A 26021-nucleotide genomic window follows, 5' to 3' on the forward strand; every position below is an offset into this window, starting at 1 on the left:
CCCTCAGTACTGAAAACTTCTGCTTCTGCTGCAGAGCAACAGGACATGGACCTCGACATCGAGTTTGATGTACACCTTGGAATCGCCCACACCCGTTGGGCTACCCACGGCGAGCCCAGCCCTATCAACAGCCACCCGCAACGCTCCGATAAAAACAACGGTGAGTGTGCTCGCGTGAGGAGCCGCGCGCTCCTCGGCAGCTCCTGGAGCCTCTGGAAAAGCTGGCTGCCGTCCCCGGTGCCTGCTGTCTCGCAGGGAGGGGTGGCGGGACCCGGGGCAGCGGCTTTATTGCAGCCCACGGTGCCGAGCCCAGTTGCTGCAAAGCCGAAGCCGGAGAGGTTTGGACTTGATTTCTGGCCCCAGGGTACGCTGGCAGCCGTGAGTGATCTCGGGAGGGGCTGGGATTAGTGCCCAGAGGTTCGGTGGGTGCGCGGGCACGGTGCAAGGAGGAGGTAGACGCAGAATGAGACCGGACGGTAAGAATTTTCACAGCTGCTCTTTGGAATGGAATTTTGTGTGCTTTTTCCCCCCCTATTTATTTATGTTTTTTTCATAACCACCACTGTATGGAAGGGGGGTGGTCTCTGTGCTGCTGCAGTGTGCAGCTTGGTTAGTGTTCGGTGCAGCCGCCCGAGGAGCAGCACCGACGAGCTGGCAGGAGCAGCGCGGTGCTTAATTGCTCCCAGCAGGCTGGGAACGGCCAAGCACTTGAGTGCCTCCAGAAACGGTGCAGGATCTCGGTAGCCCCAGTCCCACCCGGGTCATTGTTGTCCTCTGCGGCTACCAGCCACGGCAAATGGGGCAGAGCAAGGACATCACACCAGGAGCTGAAACTCGGCTCTTTATTCTGCCAAGTACGGCTTTCCACACTGTGAGGTTTTGTGGTCTCTGCTGTCTGCGTTGCACGGCGGGGGGCTGGCCTGGGGCTGAGCGGGGCTGTTCCTCTGTCCCCAGAGTTCATCGTCATCCACAACGGCATCATCACCAACTACAAAGACCTGCGGAAATTCCTGGTGAGTGATGTGTGTGTGTGTGACACTCTCCCTACTCACGCTCACCCACTCACTCCCTCACTCCGCTCACTTTTGCTCTCACACGTTCCCCACGCAGTGCCCCACTTGCATTCTCACACTCGCTTTCCCACTCACACTCCCCAACTTACACTTTCCCCCGCTCCCTCACGGCCCCACTCACACTCACTTTCCCACTCACCCTCCTCTCTCCGCCCCCACGCACTCTCCATTCACACTCCCTCACTTAGACTCTCACACTCCCTCACTTACACTCCCCCGCTCGCTCACAGTCACCCACCCACACTCACCCTCTCCATTCGCACTCCCGCTCTTGTTCTCCCACTCCCCCACTCGCACTCACCCACTTAAACTCCCACTCCTCCACTTGTTCCCCACTCACACTTACGCTCCCCCACTCACATTCTCATAGTGTTCACACTCCCCCACTCACAGGCCCCTCATTATTCCACTGGCTCCCTTTCCCTCCCCCACTCACACGTCCATCACACTCACCCTCCCGTTCACTCTTCCTCACGCCCCACTCACTGCCCCGTTCCCCCACTCATAGTCGCACACTCACTCCCGTTCATGCGCACGCCCCCACTCACACTCCCCTTCTCGCTTCCCCACTCAGTTCTCACGCATTCCCTTACTCTCACCCCCCGCTCCCTCCCTCACCTACTCACACTCTGCCACTTCGCACACACTCCCTTCACTCACATCCCCACTCGCTCCACTACTCACTCTCCCCACTCGCTGCCTTGTTCCCCCCCTCGTACCCCCACACTCCCTCTTGCTCCTTCCATTCCCCCACTCACAGCCACCCCTCGCTCGCCCATTCCCCCACTCACGTTCACTCGCACTCACTCCCTCGCTCGCCTCACATCCATTACTCTCCTCGGATCACACTTCGCACTCTCCCACTCACGCACTCCCCCACTCACCACACACCTCATTCCCCCACTCACACTCACCCTCCCACTCCTACTCCCCACTCACTTGCCCCATTCCCCACTCACTCTCACACTCGCTCTCCCACTCGTATTCTCACTCACCCTCCCACTCCTCGCTCCACTCACACTCCCCACTCACTGCCCTGTTCCCCCACCCACATTCTCACACTCGGCTCACTCCTCTGCTCACACTCCTCCACTCACGTGCCTCCACTCACGCTCACCCTCCACCCCTCTCACTTCCCACTCGCCATCCCACCCACACTCCCCACTCTCCCACTCCCCACCCCATTCACATTCTCGCACTCACCCCCCACTTAACCTTCCGCTCACTCTCACTCCCCCGCTCACTCTCACTCCCCCGCTCACTCTCACTCCCCCGCTCACTCTCACTCCCCCGCTCACTCTCACCCCGCTCATTCCCTCACTCATATTCTCACACTCGCTCTCCCACTCCCCCGACTCGTGCTCCCCACTCACCTCGCACTCACTCCTCTACTCATTCCCCCACTCACACTTCTCCTCACTCCCCCGTTCACTACTCCATTCCCCCACTCACACTTGCCCTATTCACTCTCCCGCTCACGCTCACACTGCCCCCACTCACTCACACGCCGCCCCCATGTTCCTCACACTCTCTCCCGCGCCCCCACTCACTCTCACACTTATTCACTCCCTTACTCACACGCCCCTCTTCCCTCTCCCACTTGTATCTCACACTCGCACTCCCTCCTTACGCTCCCTCACTCCCCCGCTCGCTCCCCCACTCAGACTCACCCCACTCATTCCCTCACTCACGTTCTCGCTCTGCCACTCGCACCCCCTGACTCACGCTCCTCACTCCGCACGCTTATTCCCCCACTCACACTCACCCTCCCACTCACGCTTCTCCTCACTCCCCCGTTCACTACTCCATTCCCCCACTCCTCACCCTCACACTGCCCCCACTCACCCACACGCCGCCCCCATGTTCCTCACACTCTCTCCCACTCCCCCACTCGTTCTCACACTCATTCACTCCCTTACTCACACTCACGCCTCCTCCCTCTCCCACTCGTACTCCCTCCTTACACTCCCCCACTCACTCCCCCACTCAGACTCACCCCACTCATTCCCTCACTCACGTTCTCACACTCGTTCTCCCACTCGCACCCCCTGACTCACATTCCTCACACTCATTCCCCCACTCCCACTCACCCTCACACTGCCCCCACTCACCCACACGCCGCCCCCATGTTCCTCACTCAGTCTCCCACTCCCCCACTCGTTCTCACACTCATTCACTCCCTTACTCACACGCCTCCTCCCTCTCCCACTCGCACTCCCTCCTTACACTCCCCCGCTCCCGCCTCCACTCACGCCCACCCGCGTTCCCGCTCCCTCGTTCTCCCACTCCTGCCCCCTCTCCCGCTCCCTTGCACCCCCCTTGTCTCCCTCCCGCGCTCACGCCACCCCTCGCACGCGGAGCCGCTCATCCCCCGCTCTCCTCCCGCTCAGTCTTGCACTCGCGCTCCCCCGCTCGCTCACGCCTGCGCTCACACTCGCTGCTCCGCTCACGCCGCAGCACGCTCACGCGTGCCCTCCCAGCTCACACGAGAGCACCCGCCCCCGCTCCCCACTCGCGCTCGGACTGGCTCCCCCAGTCACGCTCACGTCTCACGCTCGCTTTCCGCTCGCACATTCTCGCACTCTCCATCTTGCACACACCCCACTCGCTTCTCCACGTGCACTCTCACTTGTCCTCGCGCTGGGCACGCTCGCTCAGCGCTCGCTCAGCGCTCGCTCCCCCGCTTGCCTTCCCATCCCTCTCGCACTCGCACTCGCTCCCCCTCCCTTTTGCACGCACACGCGCGCTCTGGCATTCGCCCCCGCTTGCACCCCGTGCGCTCACACTCATTCCCCACCTGCACTCCCTCTCGTACCCTCGCGCTCGCGCGCTCTCGCTCTCCCGCTTGCACGCGCGCTCTTCCGTCCGCGCTTTCCTACTCGCGCGCACGCTCACCCTCGCTCGCCCGGCCGCTCGCGCGCGCTAAGGGAGCGGGGCGGCGGGAGGGAAGGGGAGGAAAAGGGAGGAGGTGCGGGTGGAGGAGGGATGGAAGGGACGGGAAGTGAACAGGAAGGCAGGGAAAGGAAGGAAAGGGAAAGGAAAGGCAGGAAAGAAGGGGGAAAGAAAATTACAGAGGAAGGAAGGAAAAAGGCAGGAAGGATAAAAAAGAAAGAAAAAAGGAAAGACAGAAGAGAAGAGAGGAAAGGCAGGGAAGAAGAAAGAGGGGAAAAGTTAGGGAAGGAAAAAGGAAAGGAATAGGAAAGGTAGGATAGAAGGAAGAGAGGGAAGGCTGGAAGGAAAGAGAGAAGGAAAGGGTCTAGGAAGGAGAAGAAAGGCAGGAAAGAAGAGAAGAAAAAGGCAGAGGAAAGGCGGGAAAGAAGGATGGAAGGAAGGAAGAGGAAAGATGAAGGCAGGAAAGTGAAAGCAAAGTAGGAAGGGAGGATGGATGGAGAAAGGAAGGGTAAGAAAGGAAGAGGAAGGCAGGAGGGAAGGATGGAAAAGGGAAAAAAGGAAGAGGAAATGCAGTATGGAATGCTAAAGCAAGGAAAGGAAGGAGAAAGGAAAAGGAAGGAGAAAGGAAAAGGAAGGAGAAAGGAAAAGGAAGGAGAAAGGAAAAGGAAGGAGAAAGGAAAAGGAAGGAGAAAAGGAAGGAAGAGGGAAGGCAGGAAAGGGATGAAAGAAAGCAAAGTGTGAAGGGAGGAAAAAGGAAAGGCAATAAGGAAAAAGAGGAAAGGCAAGAGGGAAAGTTGGAAAAAGAGGAAGGAGAAAAGGAAAGGCAAGAAGGAAAAAACAAGGAAAAAGGAAAAGTGGGGAGGAAGGCAGGAGGAAAAGAAAGGCATGAGAAAAAGGGAAGGAAAAAGTTAAAGGCAGAAGAAAGGAAAGGGAGGAATAAAAGAAGGAAAAAAGGAAAGGCAGAAAAAAAGGAAGGAAATGCGGGAACAAAGGAAGGAAAAAGGGAGGAGGGAAAGGAAGGAAAAGCAAAAGGGAAAAGGAAAGACGGAAGGGAAGGAAGGAAAAGGAAGGCAGAGGGCTGGGGACCCAACGGGCACTGTCGCTGCAGGAGAGCAAGGGCTACGACTTCGAGTCGGAGACGGACACGGAGAGCATCGCCAAGCTGGTCAAGTACATGTACGACAACCGGGACAGCGACGACATCAGCTTCACCACCCTGGTGGAGAGGGTCATCCAGCAGCTGGTAATGCTGGGCGCGGGGGGGACACCGGGACAGATGGGGGGACGCGCACACGCGTGTACGCGCGCGCACACACACACGAGATAACAGCCGTACTCCAGTATTGCTCAGGGTGACCTGGCCGGTGCAGCGCCGTGCCTGTGCCAGACTGTGCCACAGGACGTTCTGCGGCACGCGCTAAGGAGCGTTTTTTGTCTTTCCTGACAGCTCATCTCAGACATACATTCCGTTTTCTTCAACATTAGTCAATAGTCATGTGAAAAATGTCTCCATTTTGGGGCGCAGTGGCGTCTCGAGGCAGCCAGTCCCTGGTGCGTTGGGTGGGAGCCGGCGCGGGACAGAGCGAAGATAAGTCCGTGCTTCACATCTTGCCCAAATCTCCATCGGGAAGAGATGCTGACCCCTTGTGGGAGCTTCGCTGCATAGCCCGCGGGTCCGCGCGTCCCTTCTTGCACAGGAACGGGAGCCGTCCGCAATTTACCCCTCGTCCCAGAGCACCTTGCTCGGGAGGCAGTTTTGCAGGGATTTGCCTGGCAGGAGCTGTAGTAGCAGTAGTCCAAGAGCACGTTTTGCTGGCAGATCGCGGTGGCTCCCCTGGATGTTCGGTGGCACCGCACCTGAGCAAACACCCCCAAGTTTTGGCGCACCTTTTACCGGGTCTTTGCCTTTGTAACCCCCTCACCGCACTCTGCGCTGGCGCAGGAGCGCTTGCACGGGCAGCCAGGGATGTCCGAGCGCAGCATCCGTCTGGAAGTTCAGGCGGCTCCTTAAGTGGTTGAGGATGAGCTCCCCGGCCCAGGGGAGGGACGCCCTTCCAGACCGAGGTGCCTGGAGCTTTTGGTGGCTCTGAAGACGGCCGTGAAGCCGCCTGCTCGCTATCGCTTACTCGTTTGCAGAAACAGGTGCAGTTCATGGGCTGCAATTCCTGAAATGGCCCAGGCCTCAAGTGAACGGATAACCAGTTTGTGTTTCTCTTGTTCCAGGAAGGCGCCTTCGCCCTGGTGTTCAAAAGCGTTCATTATCCTGGGCAAGCGGTCGGTACCAGGTAAGCGTTGCCGTGGGGAGGAGCGTTCTTGTTGCACCCTAAATGTCACTTTTTTTGTCCCCCCAAGTTAGGCGATGATGGGAGTAGAGGTGGTTGTTCCCATCATGCTGCATATGTTGGGGTGAGCGTGGCTGGTGTGTTTCATTTCCTTTCTCTTGTTTTCTATTGATCGTAACAGAAAATTCCCCAAAAATGTTTCGAAAATTTCTTAGCGACCACTTGTATCACAACTGGTCTGGAACAGCTTTTTTTGTAGACTCTGGCTGTGAGAGCTTTGGAAGGAGATGGTTTTCTCTCTTCCTTTGTGCCTTTGTGGCAGCATTTGGACAAGTCCTCCGTTGGAGCTGAAGCTGGGCCAGCCTGGCGTTCAGGTTTTCTGCTCCACCTGTAAGCGTCAGCATCGGTCGGGTTGGTTTAACCAGCCCCGTGCCTAGCACGGGTTTTGAATTTCGGTGCCGCTAGCGGTTTGTAGATGCGTCCGGCGAGCGACAGCCGCTGTGTTCCTGGTTCAGGCGTCTGTGGGATTGCAGTTACTCTTGCAAGGTTTCTGCTAAACTTGAGGCAGATTCCTCACGTCCGTGCAGTGTGTTTATTCAGAGATTCTTTCGCTCTGTCTTTGCAGCACTAACAGCTTCTCTGGGAGGAGCTCGCTCTTCTTCAGTTCAGTTCGGTTGCTGTGCTGGAGAAGAACAGTCCCTTCAGGTCGGATGTCAGGGTGACGAGTCTTTGGGTGCTGAGGGTTGTAACTCGGTGTCTCCTTGCAGGCGAGGCAGCCCCCTGCTAATAGGAGTGCGCAGCGAGCACAAGCTCTCCACCGACCACATCCCGATCCTCTACCGGACGGGTAAGTGCGAGCACCCCCTCCCCGCAGCAGCCACGTTCGGTCACGCTCAGACCAATGTACAAGCAGAGAGTTTCACACACAGTTGCGTGCTCTGGGATACATATTACACTTTTAAACTTTCGTCTGTAAATTAAACCGTTATAAAAAAGAGACTTTATTTTTTTTTAAGTTTTTAACCGCGTGCTATACTGCCGTATACCTCAAGGTAGTCGGCTGAAGGACGTGCTTTTGCTCCCTGGTGTCTGCCCACACACCGGCAGAGCCGACCTCTGCTTTTATAACCAAAGCTTTAATGTCCAGTGGTTGCAAGGAAAACACGTCTTAATGCGGTAGAATAGAATAAAATAGAACAGAATAGTTCAGTATAGTAAAGTTAACAGTATAGGTAAACTTAAGTTTATGCTTTGTGTGTGGCAAGTTGGCACTCATGGACTTGGTTGTTTTCAAGAAGAAAAATGTCCGTGCGTTGAAGGCTATAGGCTTTTCACTGTCACAGACCTTTCCCCCGCCCCCCCAACGTCATTTTTAAAAAGTAGAATGCTGTTACCCTTTGTGTGGCAACCTGTATTTCTGCTGTCCGTCCATCTTTCCCTCACGTGTGTGTTGTACCACCGTAGACACGTAGTTGCACCCTTGAAAATGAGAAGTGGCTAGGAATTGTCCCGTAACTTACCGTTGTCAGAGGGGTCCGAACCCGTTCAGTTACCGGGCGCTGGACTCGTTCCCTAAGCACGGCAGCGACCCAAAGGACTTACTGTCGCAGTGTGTCGTGCCGCTTCCTAATGGAGCTGCTAACGACAGCTTGCTGCAGTGTAACGTGAAGAACCAGCCCCCGTGAGCTTCGTCCGTGTTCGCTCTTGGCTGACGTTGGATAATTAGCAGTAATCCTTAATGTATGTATGTGACGCTTTGTTTCCCCACTCATTGTCTGAAGTTTGTTTTGTTTTTTTCCAATTACACTTCCAGCTGTACAATCTATGGATCATTCTTTTGATGGAATATCCATAAGAATGGAGGAAGGTGCCTACCAGAGAAAATCTAACACCTGAAATTTCAGACAAATCCTCCAGTTCCTTAGGAAAGGAATCATAAACGAGACAAATACGCATTGCCTCTTTACTATGCGGTTATTGCTTTCCGTGCAGTGTAGTGAAACAAATGGGATAATCAGAATTCCGTCTTGGTCAGAAACACCATGAGCAGCACACGGGGGAAAACCCACCCGTCAGTCCACCCATCCCGCTTCAAATATTCTGACATCACGCTCAGCATATCCGCAAAATCGATGACTTAGTGCAGGTTGTGCTGCGTGCTCCCTGCAGTGCTGATTACAGAAGGAAACGGTAGATTACCTTAAACCCCCCCCCCCAAAACAGAAGAGCGAAACCCTGTTAAGGAGGCTGCTAATAATCCTAACGCAGGCATTCCCCAGAATTCCTTCTGGAGTCCAGACTGCCAGAGCTACGTCCTCCCTCCGATTGTAGTGTGGATCTGAGTTGCTTCTGGTAGAAGCAGCAAGGTTGGCCTGAGGCTGGAACTCGCTTCCCGTTGCTCACTTACCAGGGCGAACCACTTCTAATTCACATTAAGCACTTGCTTTTTCTAAAGGCTAACCCGTCCTACAGGATGTGATCAACTAAGTTCACATCTGAAGCTTTTCTGTCCGAGGAGAGGATCTGGCTCTTAGCTGCTGTAAATGACTGGGATTCCAGCCTCAGGCACCGACGGCGCCATGGGCGAAATCTGCCTGCTTTTGCCAAAGGAGAAACAAACCCCAGTTTGTTGGAAGGTGAACTATGCTTGTTCTCTGGCAGGAGCTGGTTTACCTGGATCCAAACATTAGGCGAGGTTTGGTTTCTTTCTGCCAAGTGTATCTGCTCAGTCAGCGCGAAGCGTTCAGGTGGCGTTCTGAAGTCAGCTTCATTCCCAGGGGCTTTAAGAACCAAAGCCCCTCGGCTTTCAGAGGCACTGAGGCTTTTCTGAAAAACGGACCATATGAAATAGGGATTTGAGTATCTGTGACTGTAATCATTGTTTCATTGGTTGTATCGTGCTGTCATCTGAAAACACCTCTTACAGAAATCAAAACTTTAGTGCTGCTCCAGCAAGGATGGAAGAATCTGTTAAGCAGCAGCTGTGTTACTCGGTGCTGTAGCACCTTTGCAGAACTGCCATGTGCTTGGGATCGTCACAGTGGAGAGCGAGGTGGTATCAAAACATACTCAAACAGCCCCCCCCCCCCTTCCCCCCGCCCAGTTTTTACTATACCTGTGTTAATTCTCCGTGATGTCTCCGTTCTTCAATTTAGAAGGGAAAAGATTAAAAGATTGCTTGTGTGTTGCTTCTAAATTCTATGCAATGGGAGGTGGGTGCTGTCGCGCACCAGTCCAGCTTATCCGTAGATACACGGACGATCTACGGACAAAGCCGTAGTTGACATAACAACCGTAACTGGCTGATAATACTCACGGTGACTTTTCGGTCGCTCCGTGGTAAGATACACACGCAGTAAGAAGACGTTCCAGCTCAGTGTAGAATCTGTAATACAGGAAAGCAATGCAACATAGTAAAGTCAATGCAGGGAAATGTTCTGTATCGAGAAACAAAATTCGCGTGTTCTGATCGAGTATGGGTGCTTCTGTTGGAGAACGGCCACTAACACCTTTGCTCTGTCCTTTCTCAACAACAAATCGGTCTGTCCTGTCTCAGCTCAGCCACAAAGGAGTCGCTTTCCTCGTTGACTGACCTAATAACTGAAGTGGAGGGCTCTAAATCGTTGGCTGAGTGGAACCTTCTTACTGAGTATCAACATGAAAGCAGTACTTTTTCTTTATGTTTTCACTTACAGAAGTATAAATCTAGATGTCATGATCTCTACTTACATCATTGAGTCAGATCAGTATCCAGTAGGTGAAACAAAATTAGAGCTTATGGAATAAATATGTAATAGAGTAACTTCAATGTTGTTATTCGTCAGCAATGGTCACGTTTTGCTAGATAAGCTGATGAAGCCACCCCCGCCCCTTACCACACCGTGCGCAATGCCTGGCAAATGATTTTGTTGGAGCAGTAGGTGTTTTGGTCCACAATTTTTGGATCAGAACGAGGTGGTTGTATTTGATAGCTGAGCTACAACGCCGAGTACTTAATCGTGTGTTTCCTGATCTGTGTCTGAACCCGTTGGCTCAGGCAGACAAAAATAGGTTTGGGTTACAGCTGCCGGTGCTCGGTGGAACAGCGGGGCTGCGCAGGTGGCAGCTCTGAAAGAATTTCCCCAGTGCTGAGAATAACTGAGAAAGAGCAATCCTGCTCGATTTCTCAAAGCCTCAGGAAAGTTAGTGAAACAGAAGCACAGGAGAAACTTAAAACGATAAACAGGGCAGATTGAATGGGGAAAGTGTTGGTAAATGTGACTGCTCATAAAGCAGCTCGAATTCTCTTCTCCTAGTGGAGCCACACGTAAACTTCCAGTTAAATTTTTACTGATATTTTCCTCTAAACTTAAAACTTTGCACTAACATTACGCTTGCAGACTTCATTCAAGAGCACATAAAACCCTTGCAAGTAAATTGAGAAAGGGCACAACAATACGAGTGCTAGCATGCTGCTCTTGTCGCTGTTGAATTTACTGTGTCCGCACACAGCGATGAAAATAGTGCTTCATGTTGGTGCTGTGCCTCGGGACCGCGGGTCGAGACTGACGTTGCAGCCGCCTTCCCGCTTTGTCGGTACCTGATCCTCCTGTCTCCTAGGGAAAGACAAGAAGGGAAGTTGCAACCTGTCTCGCGTTGACAGCACCACCTGCCTTTTCCCTGTGGAGGAGAAAGCTGTGGAGTACTACTTTGCTTCTGATGCTAGGTAATGTTTTTCAGTATCTTTTAGTGTATGTAAAAATATGCCCTTTAAAGCTGAGGCCTTGAGCGAGAGATGGGGAGGCTGTGGTTCCTGTAGGAATAATAGTAAATTAGGTGTATGTGGCCATTACTTTGCAAACAGTAACTAGTTACCATACGCGGCCCTGAGAGAGAGGTGGATTAGATGAGAGCTTCTGTTCAAGAAATGTACGCTGGCTTTGGAACAGTGGTGTTATCCTTCTTCCAGCACATCTGTTGGGAAGATTCCAGAGGTGAGCCACAGGAAACCTGAGAGCACTGACCTAAATTAACAGGACAGATGCTAATTATCAGGAGAATGGTGTTGATTCTCTAGGGATCTCGGCACACGTGCAATTCCTTTATTGTCAAAGGTGGCTTATTTTAATCCCAGCGGAGGGAGCAGCTTTACCAGAACTTTTTCTTTTCTCTATATTAGGGAAATAAATACTTGTTCCAGACACGTAAAAATACTGCTGTGGTTGGCTTCTGCAGCTCTTCTCCTCAGAGCACTGTGGAGAGTCTTAGGACAGCCTGATGTGCTCTGATTTTAGAGAGCTTTTCAGTGGCTTGCCCAAGGTCAGCACAAAAGCTACCTGCCCAGGGAGCCGAGGTATTTCAGAACAGCTTGCCTCGTTCAGCTGCGAGAGCGTACGGACTAAAGCCTGGTCAGAGACTTTTAAACCCCACGGGTAATTCCAATATTGACATTCCCCGAGTAAACTGCAGGCAGGGGAGGTACTCAGTAGTACCTAATTCTCGGAGTGCTTCTAGGCAGATCTCGGAGTACTTTTGCAGGTGGCCAAGCTGTCCCCGATTTTACAGATGGAAAATGAGATGCAGGGAGGGACAGTGGCTTATCCCTGGAAACAACAAGAGAGGAACCTGCCCCTGCAGTTGAGCACCCTGCGTGCTAGGGCAAGTTACTGTCTTCCTGACTTCCACTCGGTTAGATCGCATTGCTGCACATGCTGCTTTGTCTGAGGAATTCATAGCTGCTTCTTAAAGCAGGCGCTGAAATTAATAATGAGGTAGGTGGAAAAAATCTAGTTATACTGGCAGTGTGGAAATGTACTTTACAGTACTCCTCTTATTTTAAAAGAAATTCCATTGAAATGAGTAACTTTCTTGACTTAAAAGCTGTAGGTTGGATTATAAATAGGGCTGTGGCCCTCATCTTTCTATGGAGAATAATGTCTTATGGCAAACGGTGTATGCTTTTATAGTGCTGTCATTGAGCATACCAACAGAGTGATTTTCCTTGAAGATGATGATGTAGCAGCTGTGGTCGATGGCCGTCTTTCCATCCACCGGATTAAACGCACGGCAGGCGATCACCCCGGACGCGCCGTCCAAACCCTGCAGATGGAACTTCAGCAAATCATGAAGGGTAAAATCTTTTGGATGTCACCTGTGTAGAGGCCCAGGTCCGCCCTGGAGTCACGGAACAAGTCAGGGTGAAAAAGACCTGGAGGCCATCTGGCCCAGACTCTTGTTACGAGCAGGGCCAAGTAGGTCGGAGGGGGCTGGGGATTTTGCCTCCTGCTCGGAGGCACCCGTTTTTTCCAAGCAGGCTTGCCATTCCAGATCTGGCCCCTCATTGACACATTCCAGTAACTTATAGAATCGTAGAATTGTTAAGGTTGGGAAAGACCCTTAAGGTCATCAAGTCCAACCGTTAACCCAGCACTGCCAAGCCCACCACTAACCCATGTCCTCGAGCACCACATCTACCTGGCTTTTAAATACCCCCAGGGATGGGGACTCAACCTCTTAACTTGACTGTAGCTCTCACGATGAGCTGATGCTTTGGTAGCAAGAGAAATATCATCTTAATGACCCCTGCCTGGTAACTGGCCTGTTAGCGACTCTGGTCCAAGCTTTTCCCTGTATACAGAGGAAAAATGTAAATTACCAGGAGATAACTTAAAGCGTTCTCATTTGGTTTGTGTCTGTCTTTCTTTTATAGGCAACTTCAGCTCATTTATGCAGAAGGAAATTTTTGAGCAGCCAGAATCTGTCGTTAATACAATGAGAGGAAGGGTCAACTTTGATGACTACACTGGTAATTGAGATTGAGCCTCCTTTGTTTTCCACAGCTCAGTATCTAGTAGTTATTCACGGTAGTTATAGAGGAGGAGGTGGGTGATGAGATGGGAGATGAAAACATGCTGGTGTGGGATGACGCGCCTGTCTCCCAGGGAGCGCCTCCAGAATTACGTGCCCTGGTGGCCAGATTACTTTTTGTGATGTTTATTTTGCAAAGTGGCTGATGGAGACTGTAACATGCTGCGGGTTAGCGTCAGTGATCTTGAGAATTTCTGCTACCTGGCCAGCCTAATCTTTCTCTCTGAATCTTGCTTGCAGTAAATCTGGGTGGGCTGAAGGATCACATTAAGGAGATTCAGAGGTGTCGTCGTTTAATCCTTATTGCTTGTGGGACAAGCTATCACGCTGGAGTTGCGGTAAGCGTCAGTCTTATCTGTTTGCGAACTGTAGCTGGAATTGAAGAGGGGGCACAGTATTGCGTGTGTCGAGCAGGTTAAGGATTGATGTAAGGTTGAGACAGAGCGAGTGCACGCTGATGAACGAAGACCCTTTTGAAAGCTGCGTACACCAGACTTTCAATTCACTGGCAACAGCTGTAGGAAATAAAAAGCTGAAGAACTTTGAAAGTGTTGCCTGTGACTTCTGTTGCTATGGAAAGCTTTAAAAACCAGAACCTGCTCTGTCATAAAAGGCAGTTGGCAGGGGAAGACACAATGCAAGAGCAGAATGCAAATGCTGTGGCAAGGTGGGGGCTGCCACGAGCCAGGCAGGATTTCCCCCTTTGCTCTTTACGCAGACAGCGACGGTGCCTGCTTAGAGACGTCTCTGCTGGCCCAGCACGGTGAAGAGGTTCCGCTTTGCACCGTACAGAAGCGCTGGCTGTGCGTACAGCCGGCCTGCCCCGTGCTTCGTCAGGGTCGCACCTGAGCATTGGTTCAAACGCGACGTCTTTTAGGTTGTAGCTTGGCGGCCCATAATGTTGCAATTAAAAGTGCTCCACAACTTCACAGAGGAATCCTTTGGTTTCTCTCAGAAATGCTGCAAAACACGGCTGTGTTTGCTGGTTTACAAGGACCAGAAAAGAAAATTTTTGTTCACCTTGGCCAGCTCTGTAAGATAATGTTAACAGTAATCCATCGACTAGCCAGAACAAGTTTCTGGCTTGGCCTGGATACAGGTGGTGGTTTCCGAGTTCTTCAGTAATACCAGTTACAGCCCGATAGAAGGACACCCCGTATTATAGAATATATAATTATATCATAACTGAGACTCACTTAAGAACAGCCTATGTGGGAGGGAGGAGTTGGCCTCACAGGCTTTTTGGGGTGCCAGAAGCAGGGTTGCTTTTCGCAGGGGTAGCTCTGTGACTTGCGCGTGGGTATACTGAGTAATTAAAATAGAATCCAGCACTAATTTCCCATGGTATTTTGATAGTAATATTTTCCAGTGTGCGGCAACTAGAAGGCTTTTTTATACTCCAAACACTTGTTTTTTTAACCAAGATATAATATGCGACTTTCTGACATCTCCTTTTACCAGACCCGTCAGGTTCTGGAAGAACTGACTGAATTACCCGTTATGGTTGAACTGGCCAGCGACTTCTTGGACAGAAACACTCCTGTCTTCAGAGACGATGTTTGCTTTTTCATCAGCCAGTCAGGTACGGTCGCGCGTCACCGCCCGCTCGCTCCCCTCTTCCCTGCGAGGGAAAGGCAGCAGGGCCAAAGTCTCGCGCCGGCCCGGAGGGCTGCGCGTGGTATGCGCGAGAGAAGGAATTGGCACGCGCGTACCGGAGCTGGGGAAAAAACAGAGTGGTTCTCCTCCGTCCATCTGCGTGCTGGTGCGTGATTTGGTTTGGCCGAGTCTTACAGACGGTAACGGTTTTGCTTCCTTTCTCTGCGAGGAAACATTCCCTCAATCAACAGACTAAAAAAAGTGCGACTGAGCGCGGGGTAAAGGCAGCTCAGCGGTTTCTTTTGGGTAGTTTCAGTTCTCTAGTTAAAGCACTGCCAAATACTAAGCTATAGGGTGGATCAGATCCATAAGAGAAATGAAACTAGTACACACAAGTATCAAAAAATACAACCACCTTGGAACTGAATATGAGATAAAAGACATACTTAGGCATAAAAAAAAAAAGAAGTGATGTATATCGCATTCAAAATATTTTCAAGGACAACTGCAATACAAAACTACAATAGTTTTTTCCTCTTAGTTGCATTTACCATTGTAGATTTTCGTAACTGATCTCCAGCTTTGATACTAAAGCTAGTAGGTGCTTTTTCTCCATAGGTTAAAATCCTCTTTTGGTAGCAATTTCTTCTCCTCCATAGCAAGGAATTCAGAACATCCTCCCTTTGTAGGGGCTCATGTCAGCGTTCAGGCTCTCCGGCATACACGTGCAGATGCTGCTACTTCCCCTTCGAAACTGGGCTGTCCCAGTCTACCGGGGAAGAGGACGGAGGGCACCCTAGGGGCTGCGTCTTTCCCCTGAAGTGTGGGATGTGGCAGGCTAACAACGATTTTCCCTGGAACCTGAGCTTGGTCACCAGGCAATACAAAAACCAAAGGAAACACTGAGCTCGAATAACCTCTGTTCCCCCCACCCATGAATCTGTTTTCCGAGCCTTCGATTCCCACGCTGCATGACTAGCTGTAAGTAGCGCAGGATGCAGGGCAGTTTTTATGCATCGGTGTGTTGAAGGAGAAGCGTACCGAGCTAACCTGGGGGCGTTGTGTTCTCTGTTGTCGCCTTACGCGTGCAGGAGTGCTCACAAGAGGTGTGTCCGTTTAGGACAAACGCAAACGGGTAGCACTAGATGGAATACGCAGTCCCGTCCCTGGAGCTCAGCTCGCAAGCAGCACTGCTGGGATCATCACCGCAAGGTTTCCTTCCCCCCCATCATGTCCATTGAAACCAACTTCTGCTTCTTTGTATCGAGAGTTTTTGATCAACATGTTAAGTGAAGTCCGACCTAAGCCAGCCTGTGTTTGCACAGACAGTTTTGAACAGGGATAATTCGTTTTAGACATAACCTCTTTGATAACGGGGTTTGCAAGCTCTCGTGCTGTTGGTAAGCACCGTCAGCGACCGGTTCCCTGGGTTTCGGTGGCAGCGAGGTGGTGGCAGGGCTCCGAAGCCTGGCTGTAAGGTGATGCTGTTGCACCCGCTGTACACATCCGCTGTCCCCAATACGTGATTCCCCCCCCGCCCCAGGTGAATTTTTATTAACCAGGAAAGGGGAGGAAGTTGGTTTTGTTAAAGATACACCTGAACTGCCTTTTTGTTTCAACCCTCCCCCCCCCATAGCAGCACACCAAATACTGTTGTTAGGTTTTGTGTTTTCTAGATTTCACCATCTTCTTTTTAGGGTTAAAACACAGCGTGCTGGGGCTGAAATAACTACTGACTCCTTTAACTTGCAGGCAAATACAAACCCCAGAGATTCCCTTTGGGAAATCACCGCAGTGCCGCCTGCAGTGACCGCAGTAACCGATACTGAGCTGCAGCGCTGGCAATACCTGTCTTTTCAGGTGAGACAGCCGATACTTTGATGGGTCTTCGGTACTGCAAAGAGAGAGGAGCCTTAACTGTGGGAATAACTAACACAGTTGGCAGCTCTATATCGCGAGAGACAGATTGTGGAGTCCATATCAACGCAGGACCAGAGATCGGGGTTGCCAGTACCAAGGTAAGTAAGAAGTTTATAGACCTCGCTCATTGTTATTGTTGTTATTGTTACTGAAGCTCTCCCTGACGGCGCTGCCTATAGCACGGGTCCGCAGTTAAATGCTTTCTGTTCCCTCTTCACGGGTTGCTGTTGGTTATTTTGTAGTCAATGACCATGTGCCCAGCAACGCTCTTCATTTTCTTGTATCTTGCAAAGGGCTTTTTTCTCTTTTTTGGTAAATGAAATATTCTAAGGAAGCAATATTAACTATTGAAAACAAGGGGGTCTCAGAGGGAGGAATTCCCTAGAGGCGAGAATTCTCTCCTCTTTGCCATCATTTGTCTTGAGGTGCAGGTTTAAACTAAGGTCTGAAGATGAAAAAGGAAATGAAAAGTCAAGATTATAGGAAGCTGGACAGCGTGTAACTGCCCTTACTGGCACGGCTTTACTAAAGAAAGTGTGATATTAAAACTATCCTTTCAGCAAGTGGGGGACTGGTCTTTTACAGAAACCCAGTACTTATGTCCACCTAACAGAACTATTCTGTGGCTGATGCATCTGGCTACGCGTGATACAGTACAAAATAACTTACTTTGCTGCATTTCATTTTGATGAAGTGCTTCTGCATGGTGAAATCTGCTTTGATTTAGTTATATTTAGAGGCGAGATGATGTCAATCTGTTACATAAATTCAGCCAAAAACCACATTTGAGTTTAATAGTTCACTGGGGAATTTGATCATGGAAAATTCACGAGTCTCTTACAAGCAGCTCTTCAATGGGTTGTTTGTCCCTGGGTTGTTTTCACATAGCCAACATTACAGTTTGGAGATAACGGAAAATGGCATTTCTCTCTGATGATGTGGGCAGCTGCCGAAGTTGGGCGTATATGAAATAGGAACTTGAAAAGATTCTACCCTAAGGTTGTCCAGAACTTCATTTTGAGAACATATCATAAACCACCCCAGCGCTGTTAGCGCGACTGTTTGGTGCTGTTTGTAGCCTTCAACTGCACCAGAACAAAGCAGATCGCGTTCCCTATCAAACTCTGCTCGTCAGCCTAACTGAAGCTGCTCTGCATTCCTTCAGAGCCATTTAAATCTTCTCCAGTATAGCAACACGAAAGTTTGTTTGATCAGTGTTTAGGAAGGGACAGAAACGCTACAAACCTTAATCTTATTTCTAAGCAACTTCGATCCCAGGCTGGCACCCCAGGCCATGCCATAACATTTGTCTTAGAAGGACGTCAGAGGCTCGACTTCGCACTAGCTGTTTGATACGGTGCCCGACGTGGTTTTGCGAATAGAATTGCCTTACCGTGAGCACTGATTTCCCTTGCCTGTGCAGGTGGCCTTTCCCCAAAGTCAGCGGCACCAGTCACTATGGTCTTTCAGACAAGTACGGAGCCTCACCACGGGGAAGAGTTCAGAATCCGTTCTTAAAGAAGCAGGGTGGGAAGTCACTCACCTTTTCAGCTGCCTTTGTGCTCCTTGAATGCAGCCCAGAACAGTTTCGGCCGGCGGTCCTGTTGGGATGTCCGGCTGCTAGTGGTGGGCTTCCGCTGTACATCTCCTGTCGGCGGGTCTGCTTGTCTTCAGTGTTCTCAGCATTTACTTGCAGTAAAGAAGGACACAAGTATGGTTACAAAACAGAATTTAATAGTTGCCAGGAAATCTTAGAAATATTCCATTTTGCTCATTGTATCTTGATCTGTTGGAGCATAAGGAGGTTGTGCCATCGCACGCCTCCGCTTGAGGTTTGCTCAAATGAGATTTGCCCTGTGAATTTCCTCTTCATCTTTGCTGCCTAACTGAATGAAAGCCGCCCTTTGGTCCCCTGCTAAGAGTGCAGTCAACAGCTGCTCTAAGGATTTTACGTAGCGGGTGACAACGTTCGGTTACTGTCTCAATGACGTGTTTTCTCTCTCTCCCCCTCTCCCCTCTTACCAGGCCTATACCAGCCAGTTTGTCTCTCTGGTGATGTTTGCTCTGATGATGTGCGATGACAGAATTTCTATGCAGGAGAGGCGCAAGGAAATCATGCGTGGTCTAAAGGGACTGCCAGGTAGGAAACCGCTGCCTTTACTGCGTCTTGCCAAGCGAAACTGGGTAGCACAGACGAACTTCAGCAGTGCCTGAACTTTGCTTTTGAAAGACCGCGGGGATCAGATGGTGCAACGTGGGTACTGGCAGCACCTTTTGCAACCGCGTTCTCTCTAACGTCTTCACTAAATTGTACTATTAAACACCGAGTCCAGTTTTTATGCAAGTTACTGCTGTGCGTGTATATGAAGCATAAACAGTATGTATAGTTTGAGAGGCGCAAGCGTGGAAGCACGCACAACTTGAATTCTTCTCTTTCCTTCCAGACTTAATTAAAGAAGTGCTGAGTATGGATGATGAGATCCAGAAGCTCGCCACAGAGCTATACCATCAGAAGTCTGTTCTCATCATGGGACGTGGCTACCATTACGCTACGTGTCTGGAGGGAGCTTTGGTAAGAGATTTCTTTATTTAAATCTGGTTCAAACACGCTTCGCTATGGACTTCAGATTGCAGCACGGAAAACGACACGTGGCTGCAGGTTGTTTTAAAAGCAGCGAACAGCTATGGCGCGTGGGCTGACACACCGGTCAGATAGCTACGGCTCGCCGCAGCGCTGCTGGGACCCAGGGCACGGAACAGCCGCGGGCTGCAGCGGGTGACGGGGTGTATTTCCAGCATTCGCCCGGGGAGTGCTTTACTGTCACAGACCGCGCACCCTAGTAACATCAGGTCTTTGAACTGTTGGGGTGGCATTTCCAGGAACGCTTGGCGTCCAAAACTGAGCCCGTACTTTCGAAAACCTGAATACTGCAGTTTTTATCTTTGAGGAGATTGCTGTTGCCGTAAGTGCTGTCACCCACTGACATGCAAACGCGACCTCTTTGCGTTTGCCTGCCCAGTTCAAGACCATGATGACCGATACGCTGGCTGATGGCAAATCGTAAGGCCCGGGGGGGTTTGGTGTTAGGACTGTAAGCGTTGATGCCTGCGAGCAGCTCAGCCCAGACGGGCTACTTTGATCTAGGTTTTCGGGCTGGCTTGTCTACGTATAGGATCTGAGGAGAGCCAGAAGGCATTTTTACAAAGTTAGAAAGAAAGTGGGAGAAGCCACAGAGATGGTTGAAAAAAAAAATTAAAAGGTTGCCTAAAGCTTTATGAATGTCTTTTTTCCCCATGTAGAAAATTAAAGAAATTACCTACATGCACTCCGAAGGGATACTGGCGGGTGAGCTGAAGCACGGCCCTCTCGCGCTGGTGGACAAACTCATGCCCGTTATCATGATCATCATGAGAGACCACACGTATGCCAAGTGCCAGAACGCTCTGCAGCAGGTCATTGCACGGCAAGTAAGTACCTGGAAAAGTTCACAGTGCATCAGAAGTGTTGCTTTTAATATAAAAGCAGTTTACAGGGCACCCAAACTATTTGCTCTAGTGTCACTGCCTAAAATGTGAATTCAGTAGATATCCTGGGCATTTCGAGTGCGGTTTTGCAGCAGATGGCAGAAGCCTGGCGCGGTTTGTTTACCCCTTAGAACGCGCCACAGGGGTGTCCAGGGGAGGCGAAGCTTTGTTCTAAATTAAGTAAAAAGTTCTTGCCACTGGTGCTCTGGACAGAAGTGAGAAAAGAACCTTCCAGACCTGTTTTGCAACGTTTCCCTTTGTTGCAGGGGCGACCTGTCGTGATTTGCGATAAGGAAGACATCGAGACAATTAAGAACAACAAAAGAACGATCAAAGTTCCCCATTCAGTGGACTGTCTGCAGGGGATCCTGAGCGTCATCCCCCTTCAGCTTCTGGCTTTCCACCTCGCGGTTCTCAGAGGATACGATGTAAGTACAGCATTCCTTCCCTTCTGCACTCCTGTTCCCTGTCTGCAGATCTGGAAAAGACGCGTTGGGTGACGCTGGAAGCCTGTGGGGGTTGTCTGTGTAATTGCTTGAGCGAGCGGAGCGACCCGGTTGAACGGTAGACCCGGCAATTACAGAAGCTGCTCGTGAGCAAAAGTCGAAGGCAGCCTGGTGCCCTCGGCCGAGTCTCGGGCAGGTGGAGTTGGGACCTGTGTCTGCTTTCTGGTACGGGCGTGCAGTGCCTGGAGGGCTGGCAGGACGCGACAGGCAGGTGACAGTCCGCAGAAGGGTGTCTGACAGGCGGAGCCTGTCTGTGTCAGGTGTTTGATCTCGGTACAGGCGCTGGCCTTGACCTTTGTCAGCTGAGCACTGTAACAGCCTAGACTGAAGGGACTAACTCCTTAGTTCTGGACAGAGGAGTCGGAACAATTGAGGTTTATGGACTTTTTCTGCACCAATTATCCTAAATTAATACAAAAATGTGTTCAGTCCTTTTCAATTTAAACGCGGAACAGATGTTCCACACGTTACAAAGTTATACACAAACAAAGGAAGTGTGCAAATACTCACAAGCGTGTTCTTTCTCCTCCCTCTCTGCAGGTTGATTTTCCAAGAAATCTGGCCAAGTCCGTAACTGTAGAGTGAAAGATCATCTGAATCATAGGGGCAAAGGGGAATTAAATGAAAGACTTTTTTTGGTACCAAAATAACTTGATTTTAAAGTCCCCTAGGTAAATCTTATTTTGGTAAATCATTGTTTGTGTATAAGATCACCGTAATTCCATTACATTAGTGATTGTCAAATTGATTCCACATGCTATGTCAATAGCTTTGGGTTTTTTTGAACAATAGACTTCCATGAAAGATGTTAAATGGTTTTCTTTAAAGATTACTGAGTCTTCTAGGTAAGGGGCCCTCCGCTTTCAGATAACGTCATTGTTTCTTAGCCAGCGTGGCTCATTCCACTCGTTGATGAGAAACCATTGACTGAATTACCTGTCACGCTCTCAGGCAGCGAAGCAGGACACCAGAATATACAACTGGAACAAGAGCTGTTACTGGTCATGCTTGTGCAGATATCTTAACAGTGAACGAAACTGTAAGCAAGCATTTGGGGTCAATTTCTGCCTCATGTACGAAAGGGAATTCAACTGTCACAACCTCCTAAATTTTAGGCACGTGGTAAACGTGCTAAGAAAATAATGTTGCTTCGGAAGGATTTTATCTATGCCAAATACCTAGCAAGTGACAATCTCGTAGGCTCGGTGGGCCCCAACGCACTGCGTGACACCAGCACGTACCTGTAGCTGGGCCTGTGAAGACGGTGGGACTCGCCTTCGAGTGTAGATGGAAGCGGTGTCTGACTCGGTGTGGATGCTTACCAAAGGGGGGGAAGAGAGGAATACGAACAGTGCTCGGTTTGTGCTGGTGTTTTGTTGTTGCTGTTGGTTTTTGGGGTTTTATTTTTTTGTTTTTTAAAACAAGTAGAAGTCTTCCTGTGTTGAGGCTTTTCCCCCTAGAACTGAGCACTGTGGCACTATCGGCCCAGCCTAAGGAACCGGCTGTATAGCGCTGCAGGTCACTTACTAGTCTGGACGCGTAGAAGAACGTTTCTGCCTTGTATCTCTGCGGCAGAGGGACGCTGAAGCTCCCTCTCCGAGGCTCGCTGCGTTAGCCAAAGTCCCGTGATGAAAGCATGGGCTCTGGTTGGGTCAGGAGCAGTTCGTATGTGACTGGGGGCAAATTCAGCTGCTTTAAAATTGGAGGGGATGAAAAAGGCTCAATAGACACAACAGGAATACCTGCCTTGGTAAGAGTTTTAGAACAAGCTTGCAGAGAATCAGAAATGACGCAGGAAATACGCCATCAGGACTTAACACGGACTTTTTCAAAGTCATTAAAGAGCAGTTAGCGATGTATTTTCTAATGCCAAAAGGTGAATTTCCTACCAGCTTGACGGCTTTTGAATTAGATGTACGTACGCACCATAAAAAGAAAGACGCGCTACAAGGCGTAAAGTAACGCTTGCCAAGCGCCGGTGACTGTCCCGGGCCGCTCGCTCCCCCGAAGAGCTGCTTTAAGGAGCGCCGCGCGCGGGGCCTGCCCGCCGCCCGTGGAACCGCGCTCCCCTCGCCCGGGGCGCCAGGCTGTCGCTCAGTGGCCGCGATCCAGGCCGACTCCGGCCCGAAGACGACTGCGCAGCCCGAGGTGTTTCCGCAGCCTCTGTCTGTAGCAGTTGTACTTGATACAAACCACAGTAACTGTTCAACTGCAATTCGCTATCGGCTCGAGGCTCAGGTTCAGTCTGAGAATGAAATGCTGCGTGCCTGGAAACAGCTTCTTGGAACCAATATATGTACATTTATTAATACATCATATCCAGACTATTAATTTATTTCCACACTGTGCTGCCAGTGTCTGTTTAAGAGCAAAGTAGCAACTATGGCATTTTATTTATACAGTACTTGCTTACGAGGCACTGACTCACAACAGCACCTGCCTCTGCCTAAACGCGACCAGTAGGCTTCCCTGCTTCATTTGAAGACAATTCTCGTCCTTAAGGAAAAAACGTGTGTTCAGTGCTAACACTTTGAAGATGGTTCCTCTTCCTCCTCCTCCCACTCAGCTCCCTTAAGAGACGAGAAACCGTGCGAACCTTTCAGGTGGAGGGCTGCAACCAAGGCAGGCTCCCCCACGTCCCCCCAGCACAAGGACTCGCAGCATGACATCCTATGTTCCCGCTAGCGGGGGAGCTGATGTGAAAGAACCCTGCAAGAGAATTATTTTAAGATTCTTTTTCTCCTGTTCCATTCCGAAGAGGAGCAGCAAGCACTGCTTTTATCTAGCCTTGTACAGATGACTGTCCGCTAGCTTACCGAGTCTCCTAGCAAACAGGGCGGTAGCCATCCCTGTTAAAATACAAGTTGCTATTCAGTAGAAGTTCGATAACGCAGGCTGTTAAATATTTATGAAAGTAAGTTGTATACAAAGAGGACCAAAGAACAGGAGTCTAAGTTAGAAATGTAAGTAAGTCTGACACTCATGTCGGGTGTAACTGTACAGGTATCGCTGAGCTATTTGGTTTTATGCTGCGAGAGACGAATCCTTATTCTTTGTAATTTAAGGCATTAAGACTCATGACAGATTCTTCATTGTCAGAAGTCAGGTAGCATTCACCCCCTGCGTTCTGCAAGCTGCCAGCAAACTGCCTGAAGCGTATAAAACTCTGCCTGCCAAAACAGAGGTGTAGTCGCTACTTGCAACTAGGCTGTGGGATGTTGTGATGCTCGATATCAAAGAATGCTGTGGAGCACACTTGCTATGAAGAATTTCTCTGATGAGCATGGTAGGGAATCCGTGAAGCATCTCGTTGTTGTTAATTGCCATGCCTGTGTGAAGTGAGAATGTATAAAGGACTCCTCCTAGCTTTCCTTACCTCATTTTGTCTCGATGTGTTGCATTTTGATCAACAGATGATGTTTCTCTTTTCCTTAGAAAACTTTTAGAATGTCTTGTGATATTTATTAACCGCCAGTCAGTCTTCTGCTCTCCAAAATGAATGTTTTGCTTACTGAGCCAGTAAAACTCCCTCCTTCCTAATTGAGGTGTTGAAAAATTCAGTAGCCCTGTCACTAAAATTGAGCCACAGGTAAATACAGATAAAGGCCTTTGCCATTTGGAACAGCAGCTGCCTATTACTGCGTACTTCCGTCAGAATTTATTTTGATTTAAGTAACTCTTTTCCTCATCTGTGTCTGCAGAGGCTTAAAGGGAAGCACACGCCCAGAGCTCTTAGGCTTTTTTAATTACCAAAGACCAGAGAACTTCAGGCTCAGCACGCGGTGTTTCTGCCTAACAGCTCTCAGCCAATTCCACACCGCTAGTAAGGTTATCCCACAGGCGATAGGAAATCAAACTGCGCATGGAACATACTTCTGTCAGGAAGGTTTTCCCTCCTAGCTCTGCTGAAGAAAGGCCGTGGACAGTAAGTACGGTCTGCGTGCGTGTTCTTACAAAGAGCCCAGACCAGTGGTCGGGCAGCCGTGTCCTTGCAAGGTGCACCGCTGACATGGCAAATGCCATCTCCCTTTTAGCGTGGTCTTAGTGACTTGCAGGGAGCGGCGTACCACTAACACGGGACCTCCTTCTAGCCAGAGGGCTGCCTCGGCACCCCTCTTTGTGAAGTCTCAGCCCTGGAAAGTCCACACAGACCGTTTCCGAGTCGAGCGGGAGGGAGCTTGTGCCCACGACGCGACGCGTAATCGCGCTCAGCTCGGAGCCTCCAGGCTAGCCTGGGCACACGAGGTTTGGTTAAGCTGCAGACTGAAACATCTAAAGGCGCGAGGAAGACCCACGCGTAGTGCAGAACTGGGCTTTTCTCCTCTCTGGCCGTCACTGGTAGTCCTTGGCGCCACGGGTAGGTGCCTGGCACCGAGGGAGGGAGGGACTGAAATTTGGCACATCGGTGTTTAGCTGTGGCTAATTTTAGATCCTACCTGAATGTACCAGACTTGCCTCAAAGCATGGAGTCCCTCCTCTACATCAGAAACAGGAAGAAGAAGAGACAAAGAAGTATTTGGTTTGAATAAAAGGAAAGAAACTATTTGCCTTCAATTCAGTTGACGTAAATAGACACTCGAAGTGGCAAATACCGCCATTCTTCCCTTCTAGACCAACTTGCCTCTGCTTGTACATACCCAGCTGGCTTGGTTTGTGGGGACCAGTCTGTATCTTGTTTCCTGTTGTGTGCTGTACGCAGAAGATGTCTTACTTTTGTCTGTAGTGTTTTATAATTTGGGTTTTGTCTTTTTGCTTACTTTTTTGTATCTCACCCTTTGAATAAAATCAAGTGCCCTACATTAAACAAACGGCATTACTGGTCTTTAGTTAAATCCATTTAAGAATAGGTAAGCCCCGTGAAAGGTGAGGGCAGGATGGACAAAGCAGAAGAACAGGGGGCTTAACCCCCCTCTCTCCTAACCGGCCAGGCTTTTTTTCATGTCTGAGATGATAGAATATGTTTCAACTGCCGCTAACCAAGAAGAAAGCCCATAAAGTACCCCAAGGCCGAACAGTGGGTATTACCTTCTGTGCCTTGATTCTCATTTAACCACCCCTTTTCTGTCACCAGGCGAGACAAGATCGCAGTCAGCTCAGCCCACGCGTGGCCCCTGTTTAGCAAATATTACTCACGGTTTCTTTCCCAAGAAGGAAACCTGTTTGGGTACCGCGCAGACAGGCCGCTCGGCAAAGCCAGCGGCGGAGCACTACGGCACAGATGCTGAGACAGTACAATTAAGTGCACATTCTTGTAAGACAACAGCTGGGGGCTTAGAGATTGTTCATGTCTAAAAAATGCCTGGATAACTTCGTAAGCGAAACCCACAATGACAAAAGACTGTCTGAAATTCCACCCACCCCTCCTCCAGTCGGAGCCATTC

At 50.2% G+C, this 26021-nt stretch overlaps 1 protein-coding gene across 7 annotated transcripts in view; it reads left to right on the plus strand.

Moving 5' to 3' along the window:
- LOC309601822 (glutamine--fructose-6-phosphate aminotransferase [isomerizing] 1) overlaps nucleotides 1–25430 on the plus strand; it is a 142051-nt gene extending 116621 nt beyond the window's left edge. For 6 of the 7 annotated variants that reach the window (XM_082334981.1, XM_082334983.1, XM_082334982.1 and 3 more), the window contains 16 exons: nucleotides 35–160; nucleotides 955–1013; nucleotides 5074–5208; nucleotides 6189–6250; nucleotides 7015–7094; nucleotides 10847–10952; nucleotides 12193–12356; nucleotides 12936–13031; nucleotides 13334–13431; nucleotides 14555–14675; nucleotides 16550–16707; nucleotides 18635–18749; nucleotides 19054–19181; nucleotides 19910–20077; nucleotides 20401–20562; nucleotides 21181–25430. In XM_082334981.1, coding sequence (XP_082191107.1) covers nucleotides 35–160; nucleotides 955–1013; nucleotides 5074–5208; nucleotides 6189–6250; nucleotides 7015–7094; nucleotides 10847–10952; nucleotides 12193–12356; nucleotides 12936–13031; nucleotides 13334–13431; nucleotides 14555–14675; nucleotides 16550–16707; nucleotides 18635–18749; nucleotides 19054–19181; nucleotides 19910–20077; nucleotides 20401–20562; nucleotides 21181–21225 — 1823 coding nt within the window. In that variant the 3' untranslated portion in view covers nucleotides 21226–25430. Of the gene's footprint in view, nucleotides 1–34; nucleotides 161–954; nucleotides 1014–5073; nucleotides 5209–6188; nucleotides 6251–7014; nucleotides 7095–8060; nucleotides 8115–10846; nucleotides 10953–12192; nucleotides 12357–12935; nucleotides 13032–13333; nucleotides 13432–14554; nucleotides 14676–16549; nucleotides 16708–18634; nucleotides 18750–19053; nucleotides 19182–19909; nucleotides 20078–20400; nucleotides 20563–21180 lie in introns of all 7 variants that reach the window. The other variant, XM_082334987.1, reaches the window with a different exon arrangement.
- The last annotated feature ends 591 nt before the right edge of the window (nucleotides 25431–26021 follow it).

This window comes from Platalea leucorodia (assembly GCF_965183815.1).
Source record: "Platalea leucorodia genome assembly, chromosome: W".
NCBI lineage: Eukaryota > Metazoa > Chordata > Aves > Pelecaniformes > Threskiornithidae > Platalea > Platalea leucorodia.